The sequence below is a fragment of the Scyliorhinus torazame genome, chromosome 4 (assembly GCF_047496885.1).
Source record: "Scyliorhinus torazame isolate Kashiwa2021f chromosome 4, sScyTor2.1, whole genome shotgun sequence".
NCBI classification, from domain to species: domain Eukaryota; kingdom Metazoa; phylum Chordata; class Chondrichthyes; order Carcharhiniformes; family Scyliorhinidae; genus Scyliorhinus; species Scyliorhinus torazame.
The window spans coordinates 13,006,679-13,033,958 of NC_092710.1; the positions used below are offsets into that span (position 1 = coordinate 13,006,679).

The 27,280-nt window shown below is 56.7% G+C and overlaps 1 protein-coding gene across 3 annotated transcripts in view; it reads right to left on the reverse strand.

The window, feature by feature from the left end:
* The window catches only part of LOC140411557 (B-lymphocyte antigen CD20-like), a 172,807-nt gene that overhangs the window by 66,395 nt on the left and 79,132 nt on the right, over window positions 1-27,280 (reverse strand). For all 3 annotated transcript variants that reach the window (XM_072500640.1, XM_072500639.1, XM_072500638.1), the window contains exon 2: window positions 4,483-4,560. In XM_072500640.1, the coding sequence (XP_072356741.1) occupies window positions 4,483-4,557 (75 nt within the window). In that variant the 5' untranslated portion in view covers window positions 4,558-4,560. The remainder of the gene's footprint in view (window positions 1-4,482; window positions 4,561-27,280) is intronic.

Consider the following 27,280-nt stretch of genomic DNA (forward strand, 5'->3'; position numbering starts at 1 on the left):
ACAGTGTGGCACTCCCTCAGTACTGACCCTCCGACAGTGCAGCACTCCCTCAGTACTGATGCTCTGACAGTGCAGCACTCCCTCAGTACTGACCCTCTGACAGTACAGCGCTCCCACAGTACTGCCCTCTAACAGTGCGGCACTCCCTCAGTACTGCCCTCTAACAGTGCGGCACTCCCTCAGTACTGCCCTCTAACAGTGCGGGACTCCCTCAGTACTGACCCCCTGACAGTGCGACACTCACTGAGTCCTGACATTTTGACAGTGCAGCCACCTCTCAGTACTGACCCTCTGACAGTGCAGCACTCCCTCAGTACTGACCCTCTGACAGTGCAGCACTCCCTCAGTACTGACCCTCTGACAGGGCAGCACTCCCTCAGTACTGACCCTCTGACAGGGCAGCACTCCCTCAGTACTGACCCCCTGACAGTGCGACACTCACTGAGTCCTGACCCTCTGACAGTGCAGGCACCTCTCAGTACTGACCCTCTGACAGTGCAGCACTCCCTCAGTACTGACCCTCTGACAGTGCAGCACTCCCTCAGTACTGACCCTCTGACAGGGCAGCACTCCCTCAGTTCTGACCCTCTGACAGTGCAGCACTCCCTCAGTACTGACCCTCTGACAGTGCAGCACTCCCTCAGGACTGAGCCTCTGACAGCGCAGCACTCCCTCAGTAATGACCCTCTGACAGTGCTGCACTCCCTCAGTACTGACCATCTAACAGTGCGGCACTCCCTCAGAACTTACCCTCTGTCAGTGCGGCACTCCCTCAGTACTGACCCACTAACAGTGTTGCACTCCCTCAGTACTGGCCCTCCGACAGTGCAGCACACGCTCAGTACTGACCCACTAACAGTGTGGCACTCCCTCAGTACTGACCCTCTGACAGTGCAGCACTCCCTCAGTACTGACCCTCTGACAGTACAGCGCTCCCACAGTACTGCCCTCAAACAGTGCGGCACCCCCTCAGTACTGACCGTCTGACTGTGCGGCACTCCCTCAGTACTGCCCTCTAACAGTGCGGCACTCCCTCAGTACTGACCCTCTGACAGTGCAGCACTCCCTCAGTACTGACCCTCTGACAGTGCGGCACTCCCTCAGTACTGACCCACTAACAGTGCGGCACTCCCTCAGTACTGCCCTCTAACAGTGCGGCACTCACTCAGTACTGCCCTCTAACAGTGCGGCACTCCCTCAGTACTGACCCCCTGACAGTGCGGCACTCCCTCAGTACTGACCCTCTGACAGAGCGGCACTCCCCCAATACTGACCCTCTAACAGTGCAGCACTCCCTCAGTACTGACCCACTGACAGTGCAGCACTCCCTCAGCACTGACGCTCTGACAGTGCGGCACTCCCTCAGTACTGACCCTCTGACAGTGCGGCACTCCCTCAGTACTGACCCACTGACAGTGCAGCACTCCCTCAGCACTGCACCTCTGACAGTGCGGCACTCCCTCAGCACTGCACCTCTGACAGTGCAGCACTCCCTCAGCACTAACCCGCTGGCAATGCAGCACTCCCTCAGTACTGACCCTCTGACAGTGCAGCACCTCCTCAGCACTGACCCGCTGGCATTGCAGCACTCCCTCAGTACTGCCCTCTAACAGTGCAGCGCTCCCTCAGTACTGCCCACAGACAGTGCAGCACTCCTTCAGTACTGACACTCTTGACAGTGCAGCACTCCCTCAGTACTGACCCTCCGATAGTGCAGCACACCTACGGACAGTTCACCGCTCCATGAGTACTGACCCTCTGACAGTGCTGCACTCCCTCAGTCCTGACCCTCTGACAGTGCTGCACTCCCTCAGTACTGACCCTCTGACAGTGCAACACTCCCTCAGTTCTGACCCTCTGACAGTGCAGCCACCTCTCAGTACTGACCCTCTGACAGTGCAGCACTCCCTCAGTACTGACCCTCTGACAGTGCAGCACTCCCTCAGTACTGACCCTCTGACAGGGCAGCACTCCCTCAGTACTGACCCTCTAACAGTGCAGCACTCCCTCAGGACTGAGCCTCTGACAGTGCAGCACTCCCTCAGTAATGACCCTCTGACAGTGCTGCACTCCCTCAGTACTGACCCTCTGACAGTGCGGCACTCCCTCAGTACTGACCCTCTAACAGTGCGGCACTCCCTCAGTACTTACCCTCTTACAGTGCGGCACTCCCTCAGTACTGACCCACGAACAGTGTTGCTCTCCCTCAGTACTGACCCTCCGACAGTGCAGCACACGCTCAGTACTGACCCACTAACAGTGTGGCACTCCCTCAGTACTGACCCTCTGACAGTGCAGCACTCCCTCAGTACTGACCCTCTGACAGTACAGCGCTCCCACAGTACTGCCCTCAAACAGTGCGGCACCCCCTCAGTACTGACCGTCTGACTGTGCGGCACTCCCTCAGTACTGCCCTCTAACAGTGCGGCACTCCCTCAGTACTGACCCTCTGACAGTGCAGCACTCCCTCAGTACTGACCCTCTGACAGTGCGGCACTCCCTCAGTACTGACCCACTAACAGTGCGGCACTCCCTCAGTACTGCCCTCTAACAGTGCGGCACTCCGTCAGTACTGACCCTCTGACAGTGCGGCACTCCCTCAGTACTGACCCTCTGACAGTGCGGCACTCCCTCAGTACTGACCCTCTGACAGTGCAGCACTCCCTCAGTACTGGCCCTCTAACAGTGCGGCACTCCCTCAGTACTGACCCCCTGACAGTGCGGCGCTCCCTCAGTACTGACCCTCTGACAGAGCGGCACTCCCCCAATACTGACCCTCTAACAGTGCAGCACTCCCTCAGTACTGTCCATCTGACAGTGCGGCACTCCCCCAATACTGACCCTCTGACAGTGCAGCACTCCCTCAGTACTGACCCACTGACAGTGCAGCACTCCCTCAGCACTGTACCTCTGACAGTGCAGCACTCCCTCAGCACTGACCCTGACAGTGTGGCACTCCCTCAGCACTGACCCTGACAGTGCAGCACTCCCTCAGTACTGACCCTCTTACAGTACAGCACTCCCTCAGCACTAACCCGCTGGCAGTGCAGCACTCCCTCAGTACTGACCCTCTGACAGTGCAGCACTCCCTCAGCACTGACCCGCTGGCATTGCAGCACTCCCTCAGTACTGACACTCTTGACAGTGCAGCACTCCCTCAGTACTGACCCTCCGATAGTGCAGCACACCTACGGACAGTTCACCGCTCCATGAGTACTGACCCTCTGACAGTGCTGCACTCCCTCAGTCCTGACCCTCTGACAGTGCTGCACTCCCTCAGTACTGACCCTCTGACAGTGCGGCACTCCCTCAGTACTGACCCACTAACAGTGTGGCACTCCCTCAGTACTGACCCTCCGAGAGTGCAGCACTCCCTCAGTACTGACGCTCTGACAGTGCAGCACTCCCTCAGTACTGACCCTCTGACAGTACAGCGCTCCCACAGTACTGCCCTCTAACAGTGCGGCACTCCCTCAGTACTGCCCTCTAACAGTGCGGCACTCCCTCAGTACTGCCCTCTAACAGTGCGGCACTCCCTCAGTACTGACCCCCTGACAGTGCGACACTCACTGAGTCCTGATCTTTTGACAGTGCAGCCACCTCTCAGTACTGACCCTCTGACAGTGCAGCACTCCCTCAGGACTGAGCCTCTGACAGTGCAGCACTCCCTCAGTAATGACCCTCTGACAGTGCTGCACTCCCTCAGTACTGACCCTCTAACAGTGCGGCACTCCCTCAGTACTTACCCTCTGTCAGTGCGGCACTCCCTCAGTACTGACCCACTAACAGTGTTGCACTCCCTCAGTACTGACCCTCCGACAGTGCAGCACACGCTCAGTACTGACCCACTAACAGTGTGGCACTCCCTCAGTACTGACCCTCTGACAGTGCAGCACTCCCTCAGTACTGACCCTCTAACAGTGCGACACTCACTGAGTCCTGACCTTTTGACAGTGCAGCCCCCTCTCAGTACTGACCCTCTGACAGTGCAGCACTCCCTCAGTACTGACCCTCTGACAGTGCAGCACTCCCTCAGTACTGACCCTCTGACAGTGCGGCACTCCCTCAGTACTGACCCTCTGACAGTGCGGCACTCCCTCAGTACTGACCCTCTGACAGTGCAGCTCTCCCTCAGTACTGACCCTCTGACAGTGCAGCACTCCCCCAGTACTGACCCTCTGACAGTGCAGCACTCCCAATTTACAGTGCTCCCGCAGTTCTGAACCTCAGCATGTCCCTTCTTGGGAGAAGAACATCTGAGATAGGAGCTGGAATGGGCTTCGGTGCCCCCTTCAATACTATGGTCGACCTTCTGTCTGAACTGTAGTGGAATGTGAGACTATAATCCATGCACTGGCGCCTCAGAGGGTCGACCTCCTGGTTCAGGGGCGAGGGTCACAGCAGACATTCACGACAGGACTTCTCTTTCCTGAATTAAACAATGAAAAAATAGAAGCACAAATAGGAATGGGTCTGCCTTACACCAAAATGTCTTAAGCGCCGTTTATCATTCCGAAGGAAATTTTCCATCGTACACCAAGCAGCAATCGATGACATCTTCTGTTGAGAAAATAAATCCTTTTTAGGAAAACAAGTCAGATGCTGTTCACCCCGTCCTCACAGTTACTGCAGAGGGAGAATGTAAAAGGTGAAAATCTGTAACCTCCTCCAGCCCCTACAACCCTCCCTATCTCTGTAACCTTCTCCAGCTCCCACACCCCTCCCCATCTCTGTAACCTCCTCCTGCCCCTACACCCCCACCCAATCTCTGTAACCTCCTCCAGCCCCTACAACCCTCCCCGTCTCTGTAATCACTGCCAGTCCCGACAACCCTGCCTATCTCTGTAACCTCCTCCAGCCCCTACAACCCTCCCCATACCTGTAACCTCCTCCTGCCCCGACACCCCCTCCCTATCTCTGCAACCTCCTCCAGCTCCCACACCCCTCCTCATCTCTGTAACCACCTCCAGCCCCTACAACCCTCCCCATCTCTGGAACCTCCTCCTGCCCCTACACCCTCCCCCTATCTCTGTAACCTCCTCCAGCTCCCACACCCCTCCTCATCTCTGTAACCTCCTACAGCCCCTACAACCCTCCCTATCTCTGTAACCTCCTCCAGCTCCCACACCCCTCCCCATCTCTGTACCCTCCTCCAGCCCCTACAACCCTCACTTTCTCTGTAACCTCCTCCTGCCCCTACACCCCCTCCCTATCTCTGTAACCTCCTCCAGCCCCTACAACCCTCCCTATCTCTGTAACCTCCTCCTGCCCCAACACCCCTCCCTATCTCTGTAACCTCCTCCAGCCCCTACACCCCTCACTATCTCTGTAACCTCCTCCAGCCACTACAACCCTCCCTATCTCTGTAACCTCCTCCAGCTCCTACACCCCCCCCATATCTCTGTAACCTCCTCCAGCCCCTACAACCCTCCCTATCTCTGTAACCTCCTCCAGCCCCTACAACCCTCCCTATCTCTGTAACCTCCTCCAGCCCCTACAACCCTCCCTATCTCTGTAACCCCCGCCAGCCCCCCTATCTCTGTAACTTCCTCCAGCCCCTACAATCCTCCCTATCTCTGTAACCTCCTCCAGCCCCTACAATCCTCCCTTTCTCTGTAACATCCTCCAGCCCCTACAACCTTCCCTATCTCTGTAACCTCCTCCAGCCCCGACAACCCTCCCTATCTCTGTAACTCCCTCCAGTCCCCCCTATCTCTGTAACTTCCTCCAGCCCCGACAACCCTCCCTACCTCTGTAACCTCCTCCAGCCCCTACAACCCTCACTTTCTCTGTAACCTCCTCCAGTCCCTACAACCCTCACTTTCTCTGTAACCTCCTCCAGCCTCTACAACCCTCCCTCTCTCTGTAACCTCCTCCAGCCCCGACAACCCTCCCTATCTCTGTAACCTCCTCCAGCCCCTACAACCCTCCCTATCTCTGTAGCCCCGCCAGCCCCCCCTATCTCTTTAACTTCCTCCAGCCCCTACAATCCTCCCTATCTCTGTAACCTCCTCCAGCCCCTACAACCCTCCCTATCTCTGTAACCCCCTCCAGCCCCCCCTATCTCTGTAACCTCCTCCAACCCCTACACCCCTCCATATCTCTGTAACCTCCTCCAGCCCCTACAACCCTCCCTATCTCTGTAACCTCCTCCAGCCCTTACAACCCTCCCTATCTCTGTAACCTCCTCCAGTCCCCACTACCCTCCCTAACTCTGTAACCTCCTCCAGCCCCTACAACCCTCCCTATCTCTGTAACCTCCTTCAGCTCCTACAACCCTCCCTATCTCTGTAACCTCCTCCAGCCCCTACAACCCTCCCTATCTCTGTAACCTCCTGCAGCTCCTACAACCCTCCCTATCACTGTAGCCCCCGCCAGCCCCCCTATCGCTGTAACTTCCTCCAGCCCCTACAATCCTCCCTATCTCTGTAACCTCCTCCAGCCCCTACAATCCTCCCTTTCTCTGTAACCTCCTCCAGTCCCTACAACTCTCCCTCTCTCTGTAACCTCCTCCAGCCCCTACAACCCTCCCTATCTCTGTAACCTCCTCCAGCCCCTACATCCCTCCCTATCTCTGTAACCTCCTCCAGCCCCTACAACCCTCCCTATCTCTGTAACATCCTCCAGCCCCTACAACTCTCCCTATCTCTGTAACCTCCTCCAGCCCCTACAACCCTCGCTATCTCTGTAACCTCCTCCAGCCCCCAACACCCCTCCCTATCTCTGTAACCTCCTCCAGCCCCTACAACCCTCCCTATCTCTGTAACCTCCTCCAGCCCTACAACCCTCGCTATCTCTGTAACCCCCTCCAGCCTCTACAACCCTCCCTATCTCTGTAACCTCCTCCAGCCCCTACAACCCTCCCTATCTCTGTAACCTCCTCCAGCCCCTACAACCCTCCCTATCTCTGTAACCCCCGCCAGCCCCCCTATCTCTGTAACTTCCTCCAGCCCCTACAATCCTCCCTATCTCTGTAACCTCCTCCAGCCCCTACAATCCTCCCTTTCTCTGTAACCTCCTCCAGCCCCTACAACCCTCCCTATCTCTGTAACCTCCTCCAGCCCCGACAACCCTCCCTATCTCTGTAACTCCCTCCAGTCCCCCCTATCTCTGTAACTTCCTCCAGCCCCTACAACCCTCCCTATCTCTGTAACCTCCTCCAGCCGCTACAACCCTCACTTTCTCTGTAACCTCCTCCAGTCCCTACAACCCTCACTTTCTCTGTAACCTCCACAAGCCCCTACAATCCTCCCTCTCTCTGTAACCTCCTCCAGCCCATACAACCCTCCCTCTCTCTGTAACCTCCTCCAGCCCCTACAACCCTCCCTATCTCTGTAGCCCCGCCAGCCCCCCCTATCTCTTTAACTTCCTCCAGCCCCTACAATCCTCCCTATCTCTGTAACCTCCTCCAGCCCCTACAACCCTCCCTATCTCTGTAACCCCCTCCAGCCCCCCTATCTCTGTAACCTCCTCCAGCCCCTACAACCCTCCCTATCTCTGTAACCTCCTCCAGCCCCGACAGCACTCCCTATCTCTGTAACCTCCTCCAGCCCTGAATACCCTCCCCATCTCTGTAACCTCCTCCAGCTCCTACACCCCCTCCCTATCTCTGTAACCTCCTCCAGCCCCTACAATGCTCCCTATCTCTGTAACCTCCTCCAGCCCCTCCAACCCTCCCTATCTCTGTAACCTCCTCCAGCCCCTACAACCCTCCCTATCTCTGTAACCTCCTCCAGTCCCTCCAACCCTCCCTATCTCTGTAAACTCCTCCAACCCCTACACCCCTCCATATCTCGGTAACCTCCTCCAGCCCCTACAACCCTCCCTATCTCTGTAACCTCCTCCAGCCCCTACAACCCTCCCTATCTCTGTAGCCCCGCCAGCCCCCCTATCTCTTTAACTTCCTCCAGCCCCTACAATCCTCCCTATCTCTGTAACCTCCTCCAGCCCCTACAACCCTCCCTATCTCTGTAACCCCCTCCAGCCCCCCCTATCTCTGTAACCTCCTCCAACCCCTACACCCCTCCATATCTCTGTAACCTCCTCCAGCCCCTACAACCCTCCCTATCTCTGTAACTTCCTCCAGCCCTTAGAACCCTCCCTATCTCTGTAACCTCCTCCAGTCCCCACAACCCTCCCTATCTCTGTAACCTCCTCCAGCCCCTACAACCCTCCCACTCTGTGTAACATCCTCCAGCCCCTACAACCCTCGCTCTCTCTGTAACCTCCTCCAGTCCCTACAACCCTCCCTATCTCTATAACCTCCTTCAGCTCCTACAACCCTCCCTATCTCTGTAACCTCCTCCAGCTCCTACAACCCTCCCTATCTCTGTAGCCCCCGCCAGCCCCCCTATCTCTGTAACTTCCTCCAGTCCCTACAATCCTCCCTATCTCTGTAACCTCCTCCAGCCCCTACAATCCTCCCTTTCTCTGTAACCTCCTCCAGTCCCTACAACCCTCCCTCTCTCTGTAACCTCCTCCAGCCCCTACAACCCTCCCTATCTCTGTAACCTCCTCTAGCCCCTACATCCCTCCCTATCTCTGTAACCTCCTCCAGCCCCTACAACCCTCCCTATCTCTGTAACATCCTCCAGCCCCTACAACTCTCCCTATCTCTGTAACCTCCTCCAGCCCCTACAACCCTCGCTATCTCTGTAACCTCCTCCAGCCCCCAACACCCCTCCCTATCTCTGTAACCTCCTCCAGCCCCTACAACCCTCCCTATCTCTGTAACCTCCTCCAGCCCTACAACCCTCGCTATCTCTGTAACCCCCTCCAGCCTCTACAACCCTCCCTATCTCTGTAACCTCCTCCAGCCCCTACAACCCTCCTTATCTCTGTAACCTCCTCCAGCCCCTACAACCCTCCCTATCTCTGTAACCTCCTCCAGCCCCTACAACCCTCCCTATCTCTGTAACCTCCTCCAGCCCCTACAACCCTCCCTATCTCTGTAACCCCCGCCAGCCCCCCTATCTCTGTAACTTCCTCCAGCCCCTACAATCCTCCCTATCTCTGTAACCTCCTCCAGCCCCTACAATCCTCCCTTTCTCTGTAACCTCCTCCAGCCCCTACAACCCTCCCTATCTCTGTAACCTCCTCCAGCCCCGACAACCCTCCCTATCTCTGTAACTCCCTCCAGTCCCCCCTATCTCTGTAACTTCCTCCAGCCCCTACAACCCTCCCTATCTCTGTAACCTCCTCCAGCCCCTACAACCCTCACTTTCTCTGTAACTTCCTCCAGTCCCTACAACCCTCACTTTCTCTGTAACCTCCTCCAGCCCCTACAACCCTCCCTCTCTCTGTAACCTCCTCCAGCCCCTACAACCCTCCCTATCTCTGTAACCTCCTCCAGCCCCTACAACTCTCCCTATCTCTGTAGCCCCGCCAGCCCCCCCTATCTCTTTAACTTCCTCCAGCCCCTACAATCCTCCCTATCTCTGTAACCTCCTCCAGCCCCTACAACCCTCCCTATCTCTGTAACCCCCTCCAGCCCCCCTATCTCTGTAACCTCCTCCAGCCCCTACAAACCTCCCTATCTCTGTAACCTCCTCCAGCCCCGACAGCACTCCCTATCTCTGTAACCTCCTCCAGCCCCGACAACCCTCCCCATCTCTGTAACCTACTCCAGTTCCTACAACCCTCCCTATCTCTGTAACCTCCTCCAGCCCCTACACCCCCTCCCTATCTCTGTAACCTCCTCCAGCCCCTACAATGCTCCCTATCTCTGTAACCTCCTCCAGCCCCTACAACCCTCCCCATCTCTGTAACCTCCTCCAGTCCTTCCAACCCTCCCTATCTCTGTAACCTCCTCCAGCCCCTACAACCCTCCCTATCTCTGTAACCTCCTCCAGTCCCTCCAACCCTCCCTATCTCTGTAAAGTCCTCCAACCCCTACACCCCTCCATATCTCGGTAACCTCCTCCAGCCACTACAACCCTCCCTATCTCTGTAACCTCCTCCAGCCCCTACAACCCTCCCCATCTCTGTAACCTCTTCCAGCCCTTACAACCCTCCCTATCTCTGTAACCTCCTCCAGTCCCCACAACCCTCCCTATCTCTGTAACCTCCTCCAGCCCCTACAACCCTCCCTATCTGTGTAACATCCTCCAGCCCCTACAACCCTCGCTCTCTCTGTAACCTCCTCCAGTCCCTACAACCCTCCCTATCTCTGTAACCTCCTTCAGCTCCTACAACCCTCCCTATCTCTGTAACCTCCTCCAGCCCCTACAACCCTCCCTATCTCTGTAACCTCCTGCAGCTCCTACAACCCTCCCTATCTCTGTAGCCCCCGCCAGCCCCCCCTATCTCTGTAACTTCCTCCAGCCCCTACAATCCTCCCTATCTCTGTAACCTCCTCCAGCCCCTACAATCCTCCCTTTCTCTGTAACCTCCTCCAGTCCCTACAACCCTCCCTCTCTCTGTAACCTCCTCCAGCCCCTACAACCCTCCCTATCTCTGTAACCTCCTCCAGCCCCTATATCCGTCCCTATCTCTGTAACCTCCTCCAGCCCCTACAACCCTCCCCATCTCTGTAACCTCTTCCAGCCCTTACAACCCTCCCTATCTCTGTAACCTCCTCCAGCCCTACAACCCTCGCTATCTCTGTAACCCCCTCCAGCCTCTACAACCCTCCCTATCTCTGTAACCTCCTCCAGACCCTACAACCCTCCTTAGCTCTGTAACCTCCTCCAGCCCCTACAACCCTCCCTATCTCTGTAACCTCCTCCAGCCCCTACAACCCTCCCTATCTCTGTAACCTCCTCCAGCCCCTACAACCCTCCCTATCTCTGTAACCCCCGCCAGCCCCCCTATCTCTGTAACTTCCTCCAGCCCCTACAATCCTCCCTATCTCTGTAACCTCCTCCAGCTCCTACAATCCTCCCTTTCTCTGTAACCTCCTCCAGCCCCTCCAACCCTCCCTATCTCTGTAACCTCCTCCAGCCCCGACAACCCTCCCTATCTCTGTAACTCCCTCCAGTCCACCCTATCTCTGTAAACTCCTCCAGCCCCTACGACCCTCACTTTCTCTGTAACCTCCTCCAGTCCCTACAACCCTCACTTTCTCTGTAACCTCCTCCAGCCCCTACAACCCTCCATCTCTCTGTAACCTCCTCCAGCCCCTACAACCCTCACTTTCTCTGTAACCTCCTCCTGCCCCTACACCCCCTCCCTATCTCTGTAACCTCCCCAGCCCCTACAACCCTCCCTATCTCTGTAACCTCCTCCTGCCCCTACACCCCTCCCTATCTCTGTAATCTCCTACAGCCCCTACCATCCTCCCTATCTCTGTAACCTCCTCCAGCTCCTACAACCCTCCCTATCTCTGTAACCTCCTCCAGCCCCCCCCTATCTCTGTAACTTCCTCCAGCCCCTACAACCCTCCCTACCTCTGTAACCTCCTCCAGCCCCGACAGCACTCCCTATCTCTGTAACCTCCTCCAGCCCCTACACCCCTCACTATCTCTGTAACCTCCTCCAGCCCCTACAACCCTCCCTATCTCTGTAATCTCCTCCAGCCCCTACAACCCTCCCTATCTCTGTAACCTCCTCCAGCTCCTACACCCCTCCCTATCTCTGTAACCTCCTCCAGCCCCTACACCCCTCCCTATCTCTGTAACCTCCTCCAGCCCCTACAACCCTCCCGATCTCTGTAACCTCCTCCAGTCCCTACAACCCTCCCTATCTCTGGAACCTCCTCCAGCCCCTACCACCCTCCCTATCTGTGTAACATCCTCCAGCCCCTACAACCCTCGCTCTCTCTGTAACCTCCTCCAGCCCCTACAACCCTCCCTATCTCTGTAACCTCCTCCAGCCCCTACAACCCTCCCTATCTCTGTAGCCCCGCCAGCCCCCCCTATCTCTTTAACTTCCTCCAGCCCCTACAATCCTCCCTATCTCTGTAACCTCCTCCAGCCCCTACAATCCTCCCTTTCTCTGTAACCTCCTCCAGCCCCTACAACCCTCCCTTTCTCTGTAACCTCCTCCAGCCCCTACAACCCTCCCTATCTCTGTAACCTCCTCCAGCCCCTACAACCCTCCCTATCTCTGTAACCCCCTCCAGCCCCCCCTAACTCTAACTTCCTCCAGCCCCTACAATCCTCCCTATCTCTGTAACCTCCTCCAGCCCCTACAACTCTCCCTATCTCTGTAACCTCCTCCAGCCCCGACAGCACTCCCTATCTCTGTAACCTCCTCCAGCCCCGACAGCACTCCCTATCTCTGTAACCCCCTCCAGCCCCCCCTATCTCTGTAACCTCCTCCAACCCCTACACCCCTCCATATCTCTGTAACCTCCTCCAGCCCCTACAACCCTCCCTATCTCTGTAACTTCCTCCAGCCCTTAGAACCCTCCCTATCTCTGTAACCTCCTCCAGTCCCCACAACCCTCCCTATCTCTGTAACCTCCTCCAGCCCCTACAACCCTCCCACTCTGTGTAACATCCTCCAGCCCCTACAACCCTCGCTCTCTCTGTAACCTCCTCCAGTCCCTACAACCCTCCCTATCTCTATAACCTCCTTCAGCTCCTACAACCCTCCCTATCTCTGTAACCTCCTCCAGCTCCTACAACCCTCCCTATCTCTGTAGCCCCCGCCAGCCCCCCTATCTCTGTAACTTCCTCCAGTCCCTACAATCCTCCCTATCTCTGTAACCTCCTCCAGCCCCTACAATCCTCCCTTTCTCTGTAACCTCCTCCAGTCCCTACAACCCTCCCTCTCTCTGTAACCTCCTCCAGCCCCTACAACCCTCCCTATCTCTGTAACCTCCTCTAGCCCCTACATCCCTCCCTATCTCTGTAACCTCCTCCAGCCCCTACAACCCTCCCTATCTCTGTAACATCCTCCAGCCCCTACAACTCTCCCTATCTCTGTAACCTCCTCCAGCCCCTACAACCCTCGCTATCTCTGTAACCTCCTCCAGCCCCCAACACCCCTCCCTATCTCTGTAACCTCCTCCAGCCCCTACAACCCTCCCTATCTCTGTAACCTCCTCCAGCCCTACAACCCTCGCTATCTCTGTAACCCCCTCCAGCCTCTACAACCCTCCCTATCTCTGTAACCTCCTCCAGCCCCTACAACCCTCCTTATCTCTGTAACCTCCTCCAGCCCCTACAACCCTCCCTATCTCTGTAACCTCCTGCAGCTCCTACAACCCTCCCTATCACTGTAGCCCCCGCCAGCCCCCCTATCGCTGTAACTTCCTCCAGCCCCTACAATCCTCCCTATCTCTGTAACCTCCTCCAGCCCCTACAATCCTCCCTTTCTCTGTAACCTCCTCCAGTCCCTACAACTCTCCCTCTCTCTGTAACCTCCTCCAGCCCCTACAACCCTCCCTATCTCTGTAACCTCCTCCAGCCCCTACATCCCTCCCTATCTCTGTAACCTCCTCCAGCCCCTACAACCCTCCCTATCTCTGTAACATCCTCCAGCCCCTACAACTCTCCCTATCTCTGTAACCTCCTCCAGCCCCTACAACCCTCGCTATCTCTGTAACCTCCTCCAGCCCCCAACACCCCTCCCTATCTCTGTAACCTCCTCCAGCCCCTACAACCCTCCCTATCTCTGTAACCTCCTCCAGCCCTACAACCCTCGCTATCTCTGTAACCCCCTCCAGCCTCTACAACCCTCCCTATCTCTGTAACCTCCTCCAGCCCCTACAACCCTCCCTATCTCTGTAACCTCCTCCAGCCCCTACAACCCTCCCTATCTCTGTAACCCCCGCCAGCCCCCCTATCTCTGTAACTTCCTCCAGCCCCTACAATCCTCCCTATCTCTGTAACCTCCTCCAGCCCCTACAATCCTCCCTTTCTCTGTAACCTCCTCCAGCCCCTACAACCCTCCCTATCTCTGTAACCTCCTCCAGCCCCGACAACCCTCCCTATCTCTGTAACTCCCTCCAGTCCCCCCTATCTCTGTAACTTCCTCCAGCCCCTACAACCCTCCCTATCTCTGTAACCTCCTCCAGCCGCTACAACCCTCACTTTCTCTGTAACCTCCTCCAGTCCCTACAACCCTCACTTTCTCTGTAACCTCCACAAGCCCCTACAATCCTCCCTCTCTCTGTAACCTCCTCCAGCCCATACAACCCTCCCTCTCTCTGTAACCTCCTCCAGCCCCTACAACCCTCCCTATCTCTGTAGCCCCGCCAGCCCCCCCTATCTCTTTAACTTCCTCCAGCCCCTACAATCCTCCCTATCTCTGTAACCTCCTCCAGCCCCTACAACCCTCCCTATCTCTGTAACCCCCTCCAGCCCCCCTATCTCTGTAACCTCCTCCAGCCCCTACAACCCTCCCTATCTCTGTAACCTCCTCCAGCCCCGACAGCACTCCCTATCTCTGTAACCTCCTCCAGCCCTGAATACCCTCCCCATCTCTGTAACCTCCTCCAGCTCCTACACCCCCTCCCTATCTCTGTAACCTCCTCCAGCCCCTACAATGCTCCCTATCTCTGTAACCTCCTCCAGCCCCTCCAACCCTCCCTATCTCTGTAACCTCCTCCAGCCCCTACAACCCTCCCTATCTCTGTAACCTCCTCCAGTCCCTCCAACCCTCCCTATCTCTGTAAACTCCTCCAACCCCTACACCCCTCCATATCTCGGTAACCTCCTCCAGCCCCTACAACCCTCCCTATCTCTGTAACCTCCTCCAGCCCCTACAACCCTCCCTATCTCTGTAGCCCCGCCAGCCCCCCTATCTCTTTAACTTCCTCCAGCCCCTACAATCCTCCCTATCTCTGTAACCTCCTCCAGCCCCTACAACCCTCCCTATCTCTGTAACCCCCTCCAGCCCCCCCTATCTCTGTAACCTCCTCCAACCCCTACACCCCTCCATATCTCTGTAACCTCCTCCAGCCCCTACAACCCTCCCTATCTCTGTAACTTCCTCCAGCCCTTAGAACCCTCCCTATCTCTGTAACCTCCTCCAGTCCCCACAACCCTCCCTATCTCTGTAACCTCCTCCAGCCCCTACAACCCTCCCACTCTGTGTAACATCCTCCAGCCCCTACAACCCTCGCTCTCTCTGTAACCTCCTCCAGTCCCTACAACCCTCCCTATCTCTATAACCTCCTTCAGCTCCTACAACCCTCCCTATCTCTGTAACCTCCTCCAGCTCCTACAACCCTCCCTATCTCTGTAGCCCCCGCCAGCCCCCCTATCTCTGTAACTTCCTCCAGTCCCTACAATCCTCCCTATCTCTGTAACCTCCTCCAGCCCCTACAATCCTCCCTTTCTCTGTAACCTCCTCCAGTCCCTACAACCCTCCCTCTCTCTGTAACCTCCTCCAGCCCCTACAACCCTCCCTATCTCTGTAACCTCCTCTAGCCCCTACATCCCTCCCTATCTCTGTAACCTCCTCCAGCCCCTACAACCCTCCCTATCTCTGTAACATCCTCCAGCCCCTACAACTCTCCCTATCTCTGTAACCTCCTCCAGCCCCTACAACCCTCGCTATCTCTGTAACCTCCTCCAGCCCCCAACACCCCTCCCTATCTCTGTAACCTCCTCCAGCCCCTACAACCCTCCCTATCTCTGTAACCTCCTCCAGCCCTACAACCCTCGCTATCTCTGTAACCCCCTCCAGCCTCTACAACCCTCCCTATCTCTGTAACCTCCTCCAGCCCCTACAACCCTCCTTATCTCTGTAACCTCCTCCAGCCCCTACAACCCTCCCTATCTCTGTAACCTCCTCCAGCCCCTACAACCCTCCCTATCTCTGTAACCTCCTCCAGCCCCTACAACCCTCCCTATCTCTGTAACCCCCGCCAGCCCCCCTATCTCTGTAACTTCCTCCAGCCCCTACAATCCTCCCTATCTCTGTAACCTCCTCCAGCCCCTACAATCCTCCCTTTCTCTGTAACCTCCTCCAGCCCCTACAACCCTCCCTATCTCTGTAACCTCCTCCAGCCCCGACAACCCTCCCTATCTCTGTAACTCCCTCCAGTCCCCCCTATCTCTGTAACTTCCTCCAGCCCCTACAACCCTCCCTATCTCTGTAACCTCCTCCAGCCCCTACAACCCTCACTTTCTCTGTAACTTCCTCCAGTCCCTACAACCCTCACTTTCTCTGTAACCTCCTCCAGCCCCTACAACCCTCCCTCTCTCTGTAACCTCCTCCAGCCCCTACAACCCTCCCTATCTCTGTAACCTCCTCCAGCCCCTACAACTCTCCCTATCTCTGTAGCCCCGCCAGCCCCCCCTATCTCTTTAACTTCCTCCAGCCCCTACAATCCTCCCTATCTCTGTAACCTCCTCCAGCCCCTACAACCCTCCCTATCTCTGTAACCCCCTCCAGCCCCCCTATCTCTGTAACCTCCTCCAGCCCCTACAAACCTCCCTATCTCTGTAACCTCCTCCAGCCCCGACAGCACTCCCTATCTCTGTAACCTCCTCCAGCCCCGACAACCCTCCCCATCTCTGTAACCTACTCCAGTTCCTACAACCCTCCCTATCTCTGTAACCTCCTCCAGCCCCTACACCCCCTCCCTATCTCTGTAACCTCCTCCAGCCCCTACAATGCTCCCTATCTCTGTAACCTCCTCCAGCCCCTACAACCCTCCCCATCTCTGTAACCTCCTCCAGTCCTTCCAACCCTCCCTATCTCTGTAACCTCCTCCAGCCCCTACAACCCTCCCTATCTCTGTAACCTCCTCCAGTCCCTCCAACCCTCCCTATCTCTGTAAAGTCCTCCAACCCCTACACCCCTCCATATCTCGGTAACCTCCTCCAGCCACTACAACCCTCCCTATCTCTGTAACCTCCTCCAGCCCCTACAACCCTCCCCATCTCTGTAACCTCTTCCAGCCCTTACAACCCTCCCTATCTCTGTAACCTCCTCCAGTCCCCACAACCCTCCCTATCTCTGTAACCTCCTCCAGCCCCTACAACCCTCCCTATCTGTGTAACATCCTCCAGCCCCTACAACCCTCGCTCTCTCTGTAACCTCCTCCAGTCCCTACAACCCTCCCTATCTCTGTAACCTCCTTCAGCTCCTACAACCCTCCCTATCTCTGTAACCTCCTCCAGCCCCTACAACCCTCCCTATCTCTGTAACCTCCTGCAGCTCCTACAACCCTCCCTATCTCTGTAGCCCCCGCCAGCCCCCCCTATCTCTGTAACTTCCTCCAGCCCCTACAATCCTCCCTATCTCTGTAACCTCCTCCAGCCCCTACAATCCTCCCTTTCTCTGTAACCTCCTCCAGTCCCTACAACCCTCCCTCTCTCTGTAACCTCCTCCAGCCCCTACAACCCTCCCTATCTCTGTAACCTCCTCCAGCCCCTATATCCGTCCCTATCTCTGTAACCTCCTCCAGCCCCTACAACCCTCCCCATCTCTGTAACCTCTTCCAGCCCTTACAACCCTCCCTATCTCTGTAACCTCCTCCAGCCCTACAACCCTCGCTATCTCTGTAACCCCCTCCAGCCTCTACAACCCTCCCTATCTCTGTAACCTCCTCCAGACCCTACAACCCTCCTTAGCTCTGTAACCTCCTCCAGCCCCTACAACCCTCCCTATCTCTGTAACCTCCTCCAGCCCCTACAACCCTCCCTATCTCTGTAACCTCCTCCAGCCCCTACAACCCTCCCTATCTCTGTAACCCCCGCCAGCCCCCCTATCTCTGTAACTTCCTCCAGCCCCTACAATCCTCCCTATCTCTGTAACCTCCTCCAGCTCCTACAATCCTCCCTTTCTCTGTAACCTCCTCCAGCCCCTCCAACCCTCCCTATCTCTGTAACCTCCTCCAGCCCCGACAACCCTCCCTATCTCTGTAACTCCCTCCAGTCCACCCTATCTCTGTAAACTCCTCCAGCCCCTACGACCCTCACTTTCTCTGTAACCTCCTCCAGTCCCTACAACCCTCACTTTCTCTGTAACCTCCTCCAGCCCCTACAACCCTCCATCTCTCTGTAACCTCCTCCAGCCCCTACAACCCTCACTTTCTCTGTAACCTCCTCCTGCCCCTACACCCCCTCCCTATCTCTGTAACCTCCCCAGCCCCTACAACCCTCCCTATCTCTGTAACCTCCTCCTGCCCCTACACCCCTCCCTATCTCTGTAATCTCCTACAGCCCCTACCATCCTCCCTATCTCTGTAACCTCCTCCAGCTCCTACAACCCTCCCTATCTCTGTAACCTCCTCCAGCCCCCCCCTATCTCTGTAACTTCCTCCAGCCCCTACAACCCTCCCTACCTCTGTAACCTCCTCCAGCCCCGACAGCACTCCCTATCTCTGTAACCTCCTCCAGCCCCTACACCCCTCACTATCTCTGTAACCTCCTCCAGCCCCTACAACCCTCCCTATCTCTGTAATCTCCTCCAGCCCCTACAACCCTCCCTATCTCTGTAACCTCCTCCAGCTCCTACACCCCTCCCTATCTCTGTAACCTCCTCCAGCCCCTACACCCCTCCCTATCTCTGTAACCTCCTCCAGCCCCTACAACCCTCCCGATCTCTGTAACCTCCTCCAGTCCCTACAACCCTCCCTATCTCTGGAACCTCCTCCAGCCCCTACCACCCTCCCTATCTGTGTAACATCCTCCAGCCCCTACAACCCTCGCTCTCTCTGTAACCTCCTCCAGCCCCTACAACCCTCCCTATCTCTGTAACCTCCTCCAGCCCCTACAACCCTCCCTATCTCTGTAGCCCCGCCAGCCCCCCCTATCTCTTTAACTTCCTCCAGCCCCTACAATCCTCCCTATCTCTGTAACCTCCTCCAGCCCCTACAATCCTCCCTTTCTCTGTAACCTCCTCCAGCCCCTACAACCCTCCCTTTCTCTGTAACCTCCTCCAGCCCCTACAACCCTCCCTATCTCTGTAACCTCCTCCAGCCCCTACAACCCTCCCTATCTCTGTAACCCCCTCCAGCCCCCCCTAACTCTAACTTCCTCCAGCCCCTACAATCCTCCCTATCTCTGTAACCTCCTCCAGCCCCTACAACTCTCCCTATCTCTGTAACCTCCTCCAGCCCCGACAGCACTCCCTATCTCTGTAACCTCCTCCAGCCCCGACAGCACTCCCTATCTCTGTAACCCCCTCCAGCCCCCCCTATCTCTGTAACCTCCTCCAACCCCTACACCCCTCCATATCTCTGTAACCTCCTCCAGCCCCTACAACCCTCCCTATCTCTGTAACTTCCTCCAGCCCTTAGAACCCTCCCTATCTCTGTAACCTCCTCCAGTCCCCACAACCCTCCCTATCTCTGTAACCTCCTCCAGCCCCTACAACCCTCCCACTCTGTGTAACATCCTCCAGCCCCTACAACCCTCGCTCTCTCTGTAACCTCCTCCAGTCCCTACAACCCTCCCTATCTCTATAACCTCCTTCAGCTCCTACAACCCTCCCTATCTCTGTAACCTCCTCCAGCTCCTACAACCCTCCCTATCTCTGTAGCCCCCGCCAGCCCCCCTATCTCTGTAACTTCCTCCAGTCCCTACAATCCTCCCTATCTCTGTAACCTCCTCCAGCCCCTACAATCCTCCCTTTCTCTGTAACCTCCTCCAGTCCCTACAACCCTCCCTCTCTCTGTAACCTCCTCCAGCCCCTACAACCCTCCCTATCTCTGTAACCTCCTCTAGCCCCTACATCCCTCCCTATCTCTGTAACCTCCTCCAGCCCCTACAACCCTCCCTATCTCTGTAACATCCTCCAGCCCCTACAACTCTCCCTATCTCTGTAACCTCCTCCAGCCCCTACAACCCTCGCTATCTCTGTAACCTCCTCCAGCCCCCAACACCCCTCCCTATCTCTGTAACCTCCTCCAGCCCCTACAACCCTCCCTATCTCTGTAACCTCCTCCAGCCCTACAACCCTCGCTATCTCTGTAACCCCCTCCAGCCTCTACAACCCTCCCTATCTCTGTAACCTCCTCCAGCCCCTACAACCCTCCTTATCTCTGTAACCTCCTCCAGCCCCTACAACCCTCCCTATCTCTGTAACCTCCTCCAGCCCCTACAACCCTCCCTATCTCTGTAACCTCCTCCAGCCCCTACAACCCTCCCTATCTCTGTAACCCCCGCCAGCCCCCCTATCTCTGTAACTTCCTCCAGCCCCTACAATCCTCCCTATCTCTGTAACCTCCTCCAGCCCCTACAATCCTCCCTTTCTCTGTAACCTCCTCCAGCCCCTACAACCCTCCCTATCTCTGTAACCTCCTCCAGCCCCGACAACCCTCCCTATCTCTGTAACTCCCTCCAGTCCCCCCTATCTCTGTAACTTCCTCCAGCCCCTACAACCCTCCCTATCTCTGTAACCTCCTCCAGCCCCTACAACCCTCACTTTCTCTGTAACTTCCTCCAGTCCCTACAACCCTCACTTTCTCTGTAACCTCCTCCAGCCCCTACAACCCTCCCTCTCTCTGTAACCTCCTCCAGCCCCTACAACCCTCCCTATCTCTGTAACCTCCTCCAGCCCCTACAACTCTCCCTATCTCTGTAGCCCCGCCAGCCCCCCCTATCTCTTTAACTTCCTCCAGCCCCTACAATCCTCCCTATCTCTGTAACCTCCTCCAGCCCCTACAACCCTCCCTATCTCTGTAACCCCCTCCAGCCCCCCTATCTCTGTAACCTCCTCCAGCCCCTACAAACCTCCCTATCTCTGTAACCTCCTCCAGCCCCGACAGCACTCCCTATCTCTGTAACCTCCTCCAGCCCCGACAACCCTCCCCATCTCTGTAACCTACTCCAGTTCCTACAACCCTCCCTATCTCTGTAACCTCCTCCAGCCCCTACACCCCCTCCCTATCTCTGTAACCTCCTCCAGCCCCTACAATGCTCCCTATCTCTGTAACCTCCTCCAGCCCCTACAACCCTCCCCATCTCTGTAACCTCCTCCAGTCCTTCCAACCCTCCCTATCTCTGTAACCTCCTCCAGCCCCTACAACCCTCCCTATCTCTGTAACCTCCTCCAGTCCCTCCAACCCTCCCTATCTCTGTAAAGTCCTCCAACCCCTACACCCCTCCATATCTCGGTAACCTCCTCCAGCCACTACAACCCTCCCTATCTCTGTAACCTCCTCCAGCCCCTACAACCCTCCCCATCTCTGTAACCTCTTCCAGCCCTTACAACCCTCCCTATCTCTGTAACCTCCTCCAGTCCCCACAACCCTCCCTATCTCTGTAACCTCCTCCAGCCCCTACAACCCTCCCTATCTGTGTAACATCCTCCAGCCCCTACAACCCTCGCTCTCTCTGTAACCTCCTCCAGTCCCTACAACCCTCCCTATCTCTGTAACCTCCTTCAGCTCCTACAACCCTCCCTATCTCTGTAACCTCCTCCAGCCCCTACAACCCTCCCTATCTCTGTAACCTCCTGCAGCTCCTACAACCCTCCCTATCTCTGTAGCCCCCGCCAGCCCCCCCTATCTCTGTAACTTCCTCCAGCCCCTACAATCCTCCCTATCTCTGTAACCTCCTCCAGCCCCTACAATCCTCCCTTTCTCTGTAACCTCCTCCAGTCCCTACAACCCTCCCTCTCTCTGTAACCTCCTCCAGCCCCTACAACCCTCCCTATCTCTGTAACCTCCTCCAGCCCCTATATCCGTCCCTATCTCTGTAACCTCCTCCAGCCCCTACAACCCTCCCCATCTCTGTAACCTCTTCCAGCCCTTACAACCCTCCCTATCTCTGTAACCTCCTCCAGCCCTACAACCCTCGCTATCTCTGTAACCCCCTCCAGCCTCTACAACCCTCCCTATCTCTGTAACCTCCTCCAGACCCTACAACCCTCCTTAGCTCTGTAACCTCCTCCAGCCCCTACAACCCTCCCTATCTCTGTAACCTCCTCCAGCCCCTACAACCCTCCCTATCTCTGTAACCTCCTCCAGCCCCTACAACCCTCCCTATCTCTGTAACCCCCGCCAGCCCCCCTATCTCTGTAACTTCCTCCAGCCCCTACAATCCTCCCTATCTCTGTAACCTCCTCCAGCTCCTACAATCCTCCCTTTCTCTGTAACCTCCTCCAGCCCCTCCAACCCTCCCTATCTCTGTAACCTCCTCCAGCCCCGACAACCCTCCCTATCTCTGTAACTCCCTCCAGTCCACCCTATCTCTGTAAACTCCTCCAGCCCCTACGACCCTCACTTTCTCTGTAACCTCCTCCAGTCCCTACAACCCTCACTTTCTCTGTAACCTCCTCCAGCCCCTACAACCCTCCATCTCTCTGTAACCTCCTCCAGCCCCTACAACCCTCACTTTCTCTGTAACCTCCTCCTGCCCCTACACCCCCTCCCTATCTCTGTAACCTCCCCAGCCCCTACAACCCTCCCTATCTCTGTAACCTCCTCCTGCCCCTACACCCCTCCCTATCTCTGTAATCTCCTACAGCCCCTACCATCCTCCCTATCTCTGTAACCTCCTCCAGCTCCTACAACCCTCCCTATCTCTGTAACCTCCTCCAGCCCCCCCCTATCTCTGTAACTTCCTCCAGCCCCTACAACCCTCCCTACCTCTGTAACCTCCTCCAGCCCCGACAGCACTCCCTATCTCTGTAACCTCCTCCAGCCCCTACACCCCTCACTATCTCTGTAACCTCCTCCAGCCCCTACAACCCTCCCTATCTCTGTAATCTCCTCCAGCCCCTACAACCCTCCCTATCTCTGTAACCTCCTCCAGCTCCTACACCCCTCCCTATCTCTGTAACCTCCTCCAGCCCCTACACCCCTCCCTATCTCTGTAACCTCCTCCAGCCCCTACAACCCTCCCGATCTCTGTAACCTCCTCCAGTCCCTACAACCCTCCCTATCTCTGGAACCTCCTCCAGCCCCTACCACCCTCCCTATCTGTGTAACATCCTCCAGCCCCTACAACCCTCGCTCTCTCTGTAACCTCCTCCAGCCCCTACAACCCTCCCTATCTCTGTAACCTCCTCCAGCCCCTACAACCCTCCCTATCTCTGTAGCCCCGCCAGCCCCCCCTATCTCTTTAACTTCCTCCAGCCCCTACAATCCTCCCTATCTCTGTAACCTCCTCCAGCCCCTACAATCCTCCCTTTCTCTGTAACCTCCTCCAGCCCCTACAACCCTCCCTTTCTCTGTAACCTCCTCCAGCCCCTACAACCCTCCCTATCTCTGTAACCTCCTCCAGCCCCTACAACCCTCCCTATCTCTGTAACCCCCTCCAGCCCCCCCTAACTCTAACTTCCTCCAGCCCCTACAATCCTCCCTATCTCTGTAACCTCCTCCAGCCCCTACAACTCTCCCTATCTCTGTAACCTCCTCCAGCCCCGACAGCACTCCCTATCTCTGTAACCTCCTCCAGCCCCGACAACCCTCCCCATCTCTGTAACCTACTCCAGTTCCTACAACCCTCCCTATCTCTGTAACTTCCTCCAGCCCCCGACACCCCTCCCTATCGCTGTAACCTCCTCCAGCCCCTACAACCCTCCCTATCTCTGTAATCTCCTCCAGCCCCTACACCCCTCCCAATCTCTGTAACCTCCTCCAGCCCCCACACCCCCTCCCTATCTCTGTAACCTCCTCCAGCCCCTACAATCCTCCCGATCTCTGTAACCTCCTCCAGCCCCTACACCCCTCCCTATCTCTGTAACCTCCTCCAGTCCCTCCAACCCTCCCTATCTCTGTAACCTCCTCCAGCCCCTACAACCCGCCCTATCTCTGTAAACTCCTCCAACCCCTACACCCCTCCATATCTCTGTAACCTCCTCCAGCCCCTACAACCCTCCCTATCTCTATAACCTCCTCCAGCCCCTACAACCCTCCCTATCTCTGTAACCTCTTCCAGCCCTTACAACCCTCCCTATCTCTGTAACCTCCTCCAGTCCCCACAAACCTCCCTATCTCTGTAACCTCCTCCAGCTCCCACACCCCTCCCCATCTCTGTAACCTCCTCCAGCCCCTACAACCCTCACTTTCTCTGTAACCTCCTCCTGCCCCTACACCCCTCCCTATCTCTGTAACCTCCTCCAGCCCCTACAACCTCCCTATCTCTGTAACCTCCTCCTGCCCCTACACCCCTCCCTATCTCTGTAACCTCCTCCAGCCACTGCACCCCTCACTATCTCTGTAACCTCCTCCAGCCCCTACAACCCTCCCCGTCTCTGTAATCACTGCCAGTCCCGACAACCCTGCCTCTCTCTGTAACCTCCTCCAGCCCCTACAACCCTCCCCGTCTCTGTAACCTCCTCCTGCCCCTACACCCCCTCCCTATCTCTGTAACCTCCTCCAGCTCCCACACCCCTCCTCATCTCTGTAACCTCCTCCAGCCCCTACAACCCTCTCCATCTCTGCAACCTCCTCCTGCCCCTACACCCCCTCCCTATCTCTGTAACCTCCTCCAGCTCCCACACCCCTCCTCATCTCTGTAACCTCCTCCAGCCCCTACAACCCTCCCTATCTCTGTAAGCTCCTCCAGCTCACACACCCCTCCCCATCTCTGTAACCTCCTCCAGCCCCTACAACCCTCACTTTCTCTGTAACCTCCTCCTGCCCCTACACCCCCTCCCTATCTCTGTATCCTCCTCCAGCCCCTACAACCCTCCCTATCTCTGTCACCTCCTCCTGCCCCTACACCCCTCCCTATCTCCGTAACCTCCTCCAGCCCCTACACCCCTCACTATCTCTGTAACCTCCTCCAGCCCCGACAACCCTCCCTATCTCTGTAATCTCCTCCAGCCCCGTCAACCCTCCCTATCTCTGTAACCTCCTCCAGCTCCTACACCCCTCCCTATCTCTGTAACCTCCTCCAGCCCCTACACCCCTCCTTTTCTCTGTAACCTCCTCCAGCCCCTACAACCCTCCCTATCTCTGTAAGCTCCTCCAGCCCCTACAACCCTCCCTATCTCTGTAGCCCCGCCAGCCCCCCCTATCTCTTTAACTTCCTCCAGCCCCTACAATCCTCCCTATCTCTGTAACCTCCTCCAGCCCCTACAACCCTCCCTATCTCTGTAACCCCCTCCAGCCCCCCCTATCTCTGTAACCTCCTCCAGCCCCTACAACCCTCCCTATCTCTGTAAGCTCCTCCAGCCCCGACAGCACTCCCTATCTCTGTAACCTCCTCCAGCCCCGACAACCCTCCCCATCTCTGTAACCTACTCCAGTTCCTACAACCCTCCCTATCTCTGTAACCTCCTCCAGCCCCTACACCCCCTCCCTATCTCTGTAACCTCCTCCAGCCCCTACAATGCTCCCTATCTCTGTAACCTCCTCCAGCCCCTACAACCCTCCCTATCTCTGTAACCTCCTCCAGTCCCTCCAACCCTCCCTATCTCTGTAACCTCCTTCTGCCCCTACACCCCTCCCTATCTCTGTAATCTCCTACAGCCCCTACCATCCTCCCTATCTCTGTAACCTCCTCCAGCACCTACAACCCACCCTATCTCTGTAACCTCCTCCAGCCCCCCCTATCTCTGTAACTTCCTCCAGCCCCTACAACCCTCCCTACCTCTGTAACCTCCTCCAGCCCCTACAACTCTCCCTATCTCTGTAACCTCCTCCAGCCCCGACAGCACTCCCTATCTCTGTAACCTCCTCCAGCCCCTACACCCCTCACTATCTCTGTAACCTCCTCCAGCCCCTACAACCCTCCCTATCTCTGTAATCTCCTCCAGCCCCTACAACCCTCCCTATCTCTGTAACCTCCTCCAGCCCCTACAATCCTCCCTTTCTCTGTAACCTCCTCCAGCCCCTACAATCCTCCCTATCTCTGTAACCTCCTCCAGCCCCTACAACTCTCCCTATCTCTGTAACCTCCTCCAGCCCCGACAGCACTCCCTATCTCTGTAACCTCCTCCAGCCCCGACAACCCTCCCCATCTCTGTAACCTACTCCAGTTCCTACAACCCTCCCTATCTCTGTAACTTCCTCCAGCCCCCGACACCCCTCCCTATCGCTGTAACCTCCTCCAGCCCCTACAACCCTCCCTATCTCTGTAATCTCCTCCAGCCCCTACACCCCTCCCAATCTCTGTAACCTCCTCCAGCCCCCACACCCCCTCCCTATCTCTGTAACCTCCTCCAGCCCCTACAATCCTCCCGATCTCTGTAACCTCCTCCAGCCCCTACACCCCTCCCTATCTCTGTAACCTCCTCCAGTCCCTCCAACCCTCCCTATCTCTGTAACCTCCTCCAGCCCCTACAACCCGCCCTATCTCTGTAAACTCCTCCAACCCCTACACCCCTCCATATCTCTGTAACCTCCTCCAGCCCCTACAACCCTCCCTATCTCTATAACCTCCTCCAGCCCCTACAACCCTCCCTATCTCTGTAACCTCTTCCAGCCCTTACAACCCTCCCTATCTCTGTAACCTCCTCCAGTCCCCACAAACCTCCCTATCTCTGTAACCTCCTCCAGCTCCCACACCCCTCCCCATCTCTGTAACCTCCTCCAGCCCCTACAACCCTCACTTTCTCTGTAACCTCCTCCTGCCCCTACACCCCTCCCTATCTCTGTAACCTCCTCCAGCCCCTACAACCTCCCTATCTCTGTAACCTCCTCCTGCCCCTAAACCCCTCCCTATCTCTGTAACCTCCTCCAGCCACTGCACCCCTCACTATCTCTGTAACCTCCTCCAGCCCCTACAACCCTCCCCGTCTCTGTAATCACTGCCAGTCCCGACAACCCTGCCTCTCTCTGTAACCTCCTCCAGCCCCTACAACCCTCCCCTTCTCTGTAACCTCCTCCTGCCCCTACACCCCCTCCCTATCTCTGTAACCTCCTCCAGCTCCCACACCCCTCCTCATCTCTGTAACCTCCTCCAGCCCCTACAACCCTCCCCATCTCTGCAACCTCCTCCTGCCCCTACACCCCCTCCCTATCTCTGTAACCTCCTCCAGCTCCCACACCCCTCCTCATCTCTGTAACCTCCTCCAGCCCCTACAACCCTCCCTATCTCTGTAAGCTCCTCCAGCTCACACACCCCTCCCCATCTCTGTAACCTCCTCCAGCCCCTACAACCCTCACTTTCTCTGTAACCTCCTCCTGCCCCTACACCCCCTCCCTATCTCTGTATCCTCCTCCAGCCCCTACAACCCTCCCTATCTCTGTCACCTCCTCCTGCCCCTACACCCCTCCCTATCTCCGTAACCTCCTCCAGCCCCTACACCCCTCACTATCTCTGTAACCTCCTCCAGCCCCGACAACCCTCCCTATCTCTGTAATCTCCTCCAGCCCAGTCAACCCTCCCTATCTCTGTAACCTCCTCCAGCTCCTACACCCCTCCCTATCTCTGTAACCTCCTCCAGCCCCTACACCCCTCCTTTTCTCTGTAACCTCCTCCAGCCCCTACAGCCCCCCCTATCTCTTTAACTTCCTCCAGCCCCTACAATCCTCCCT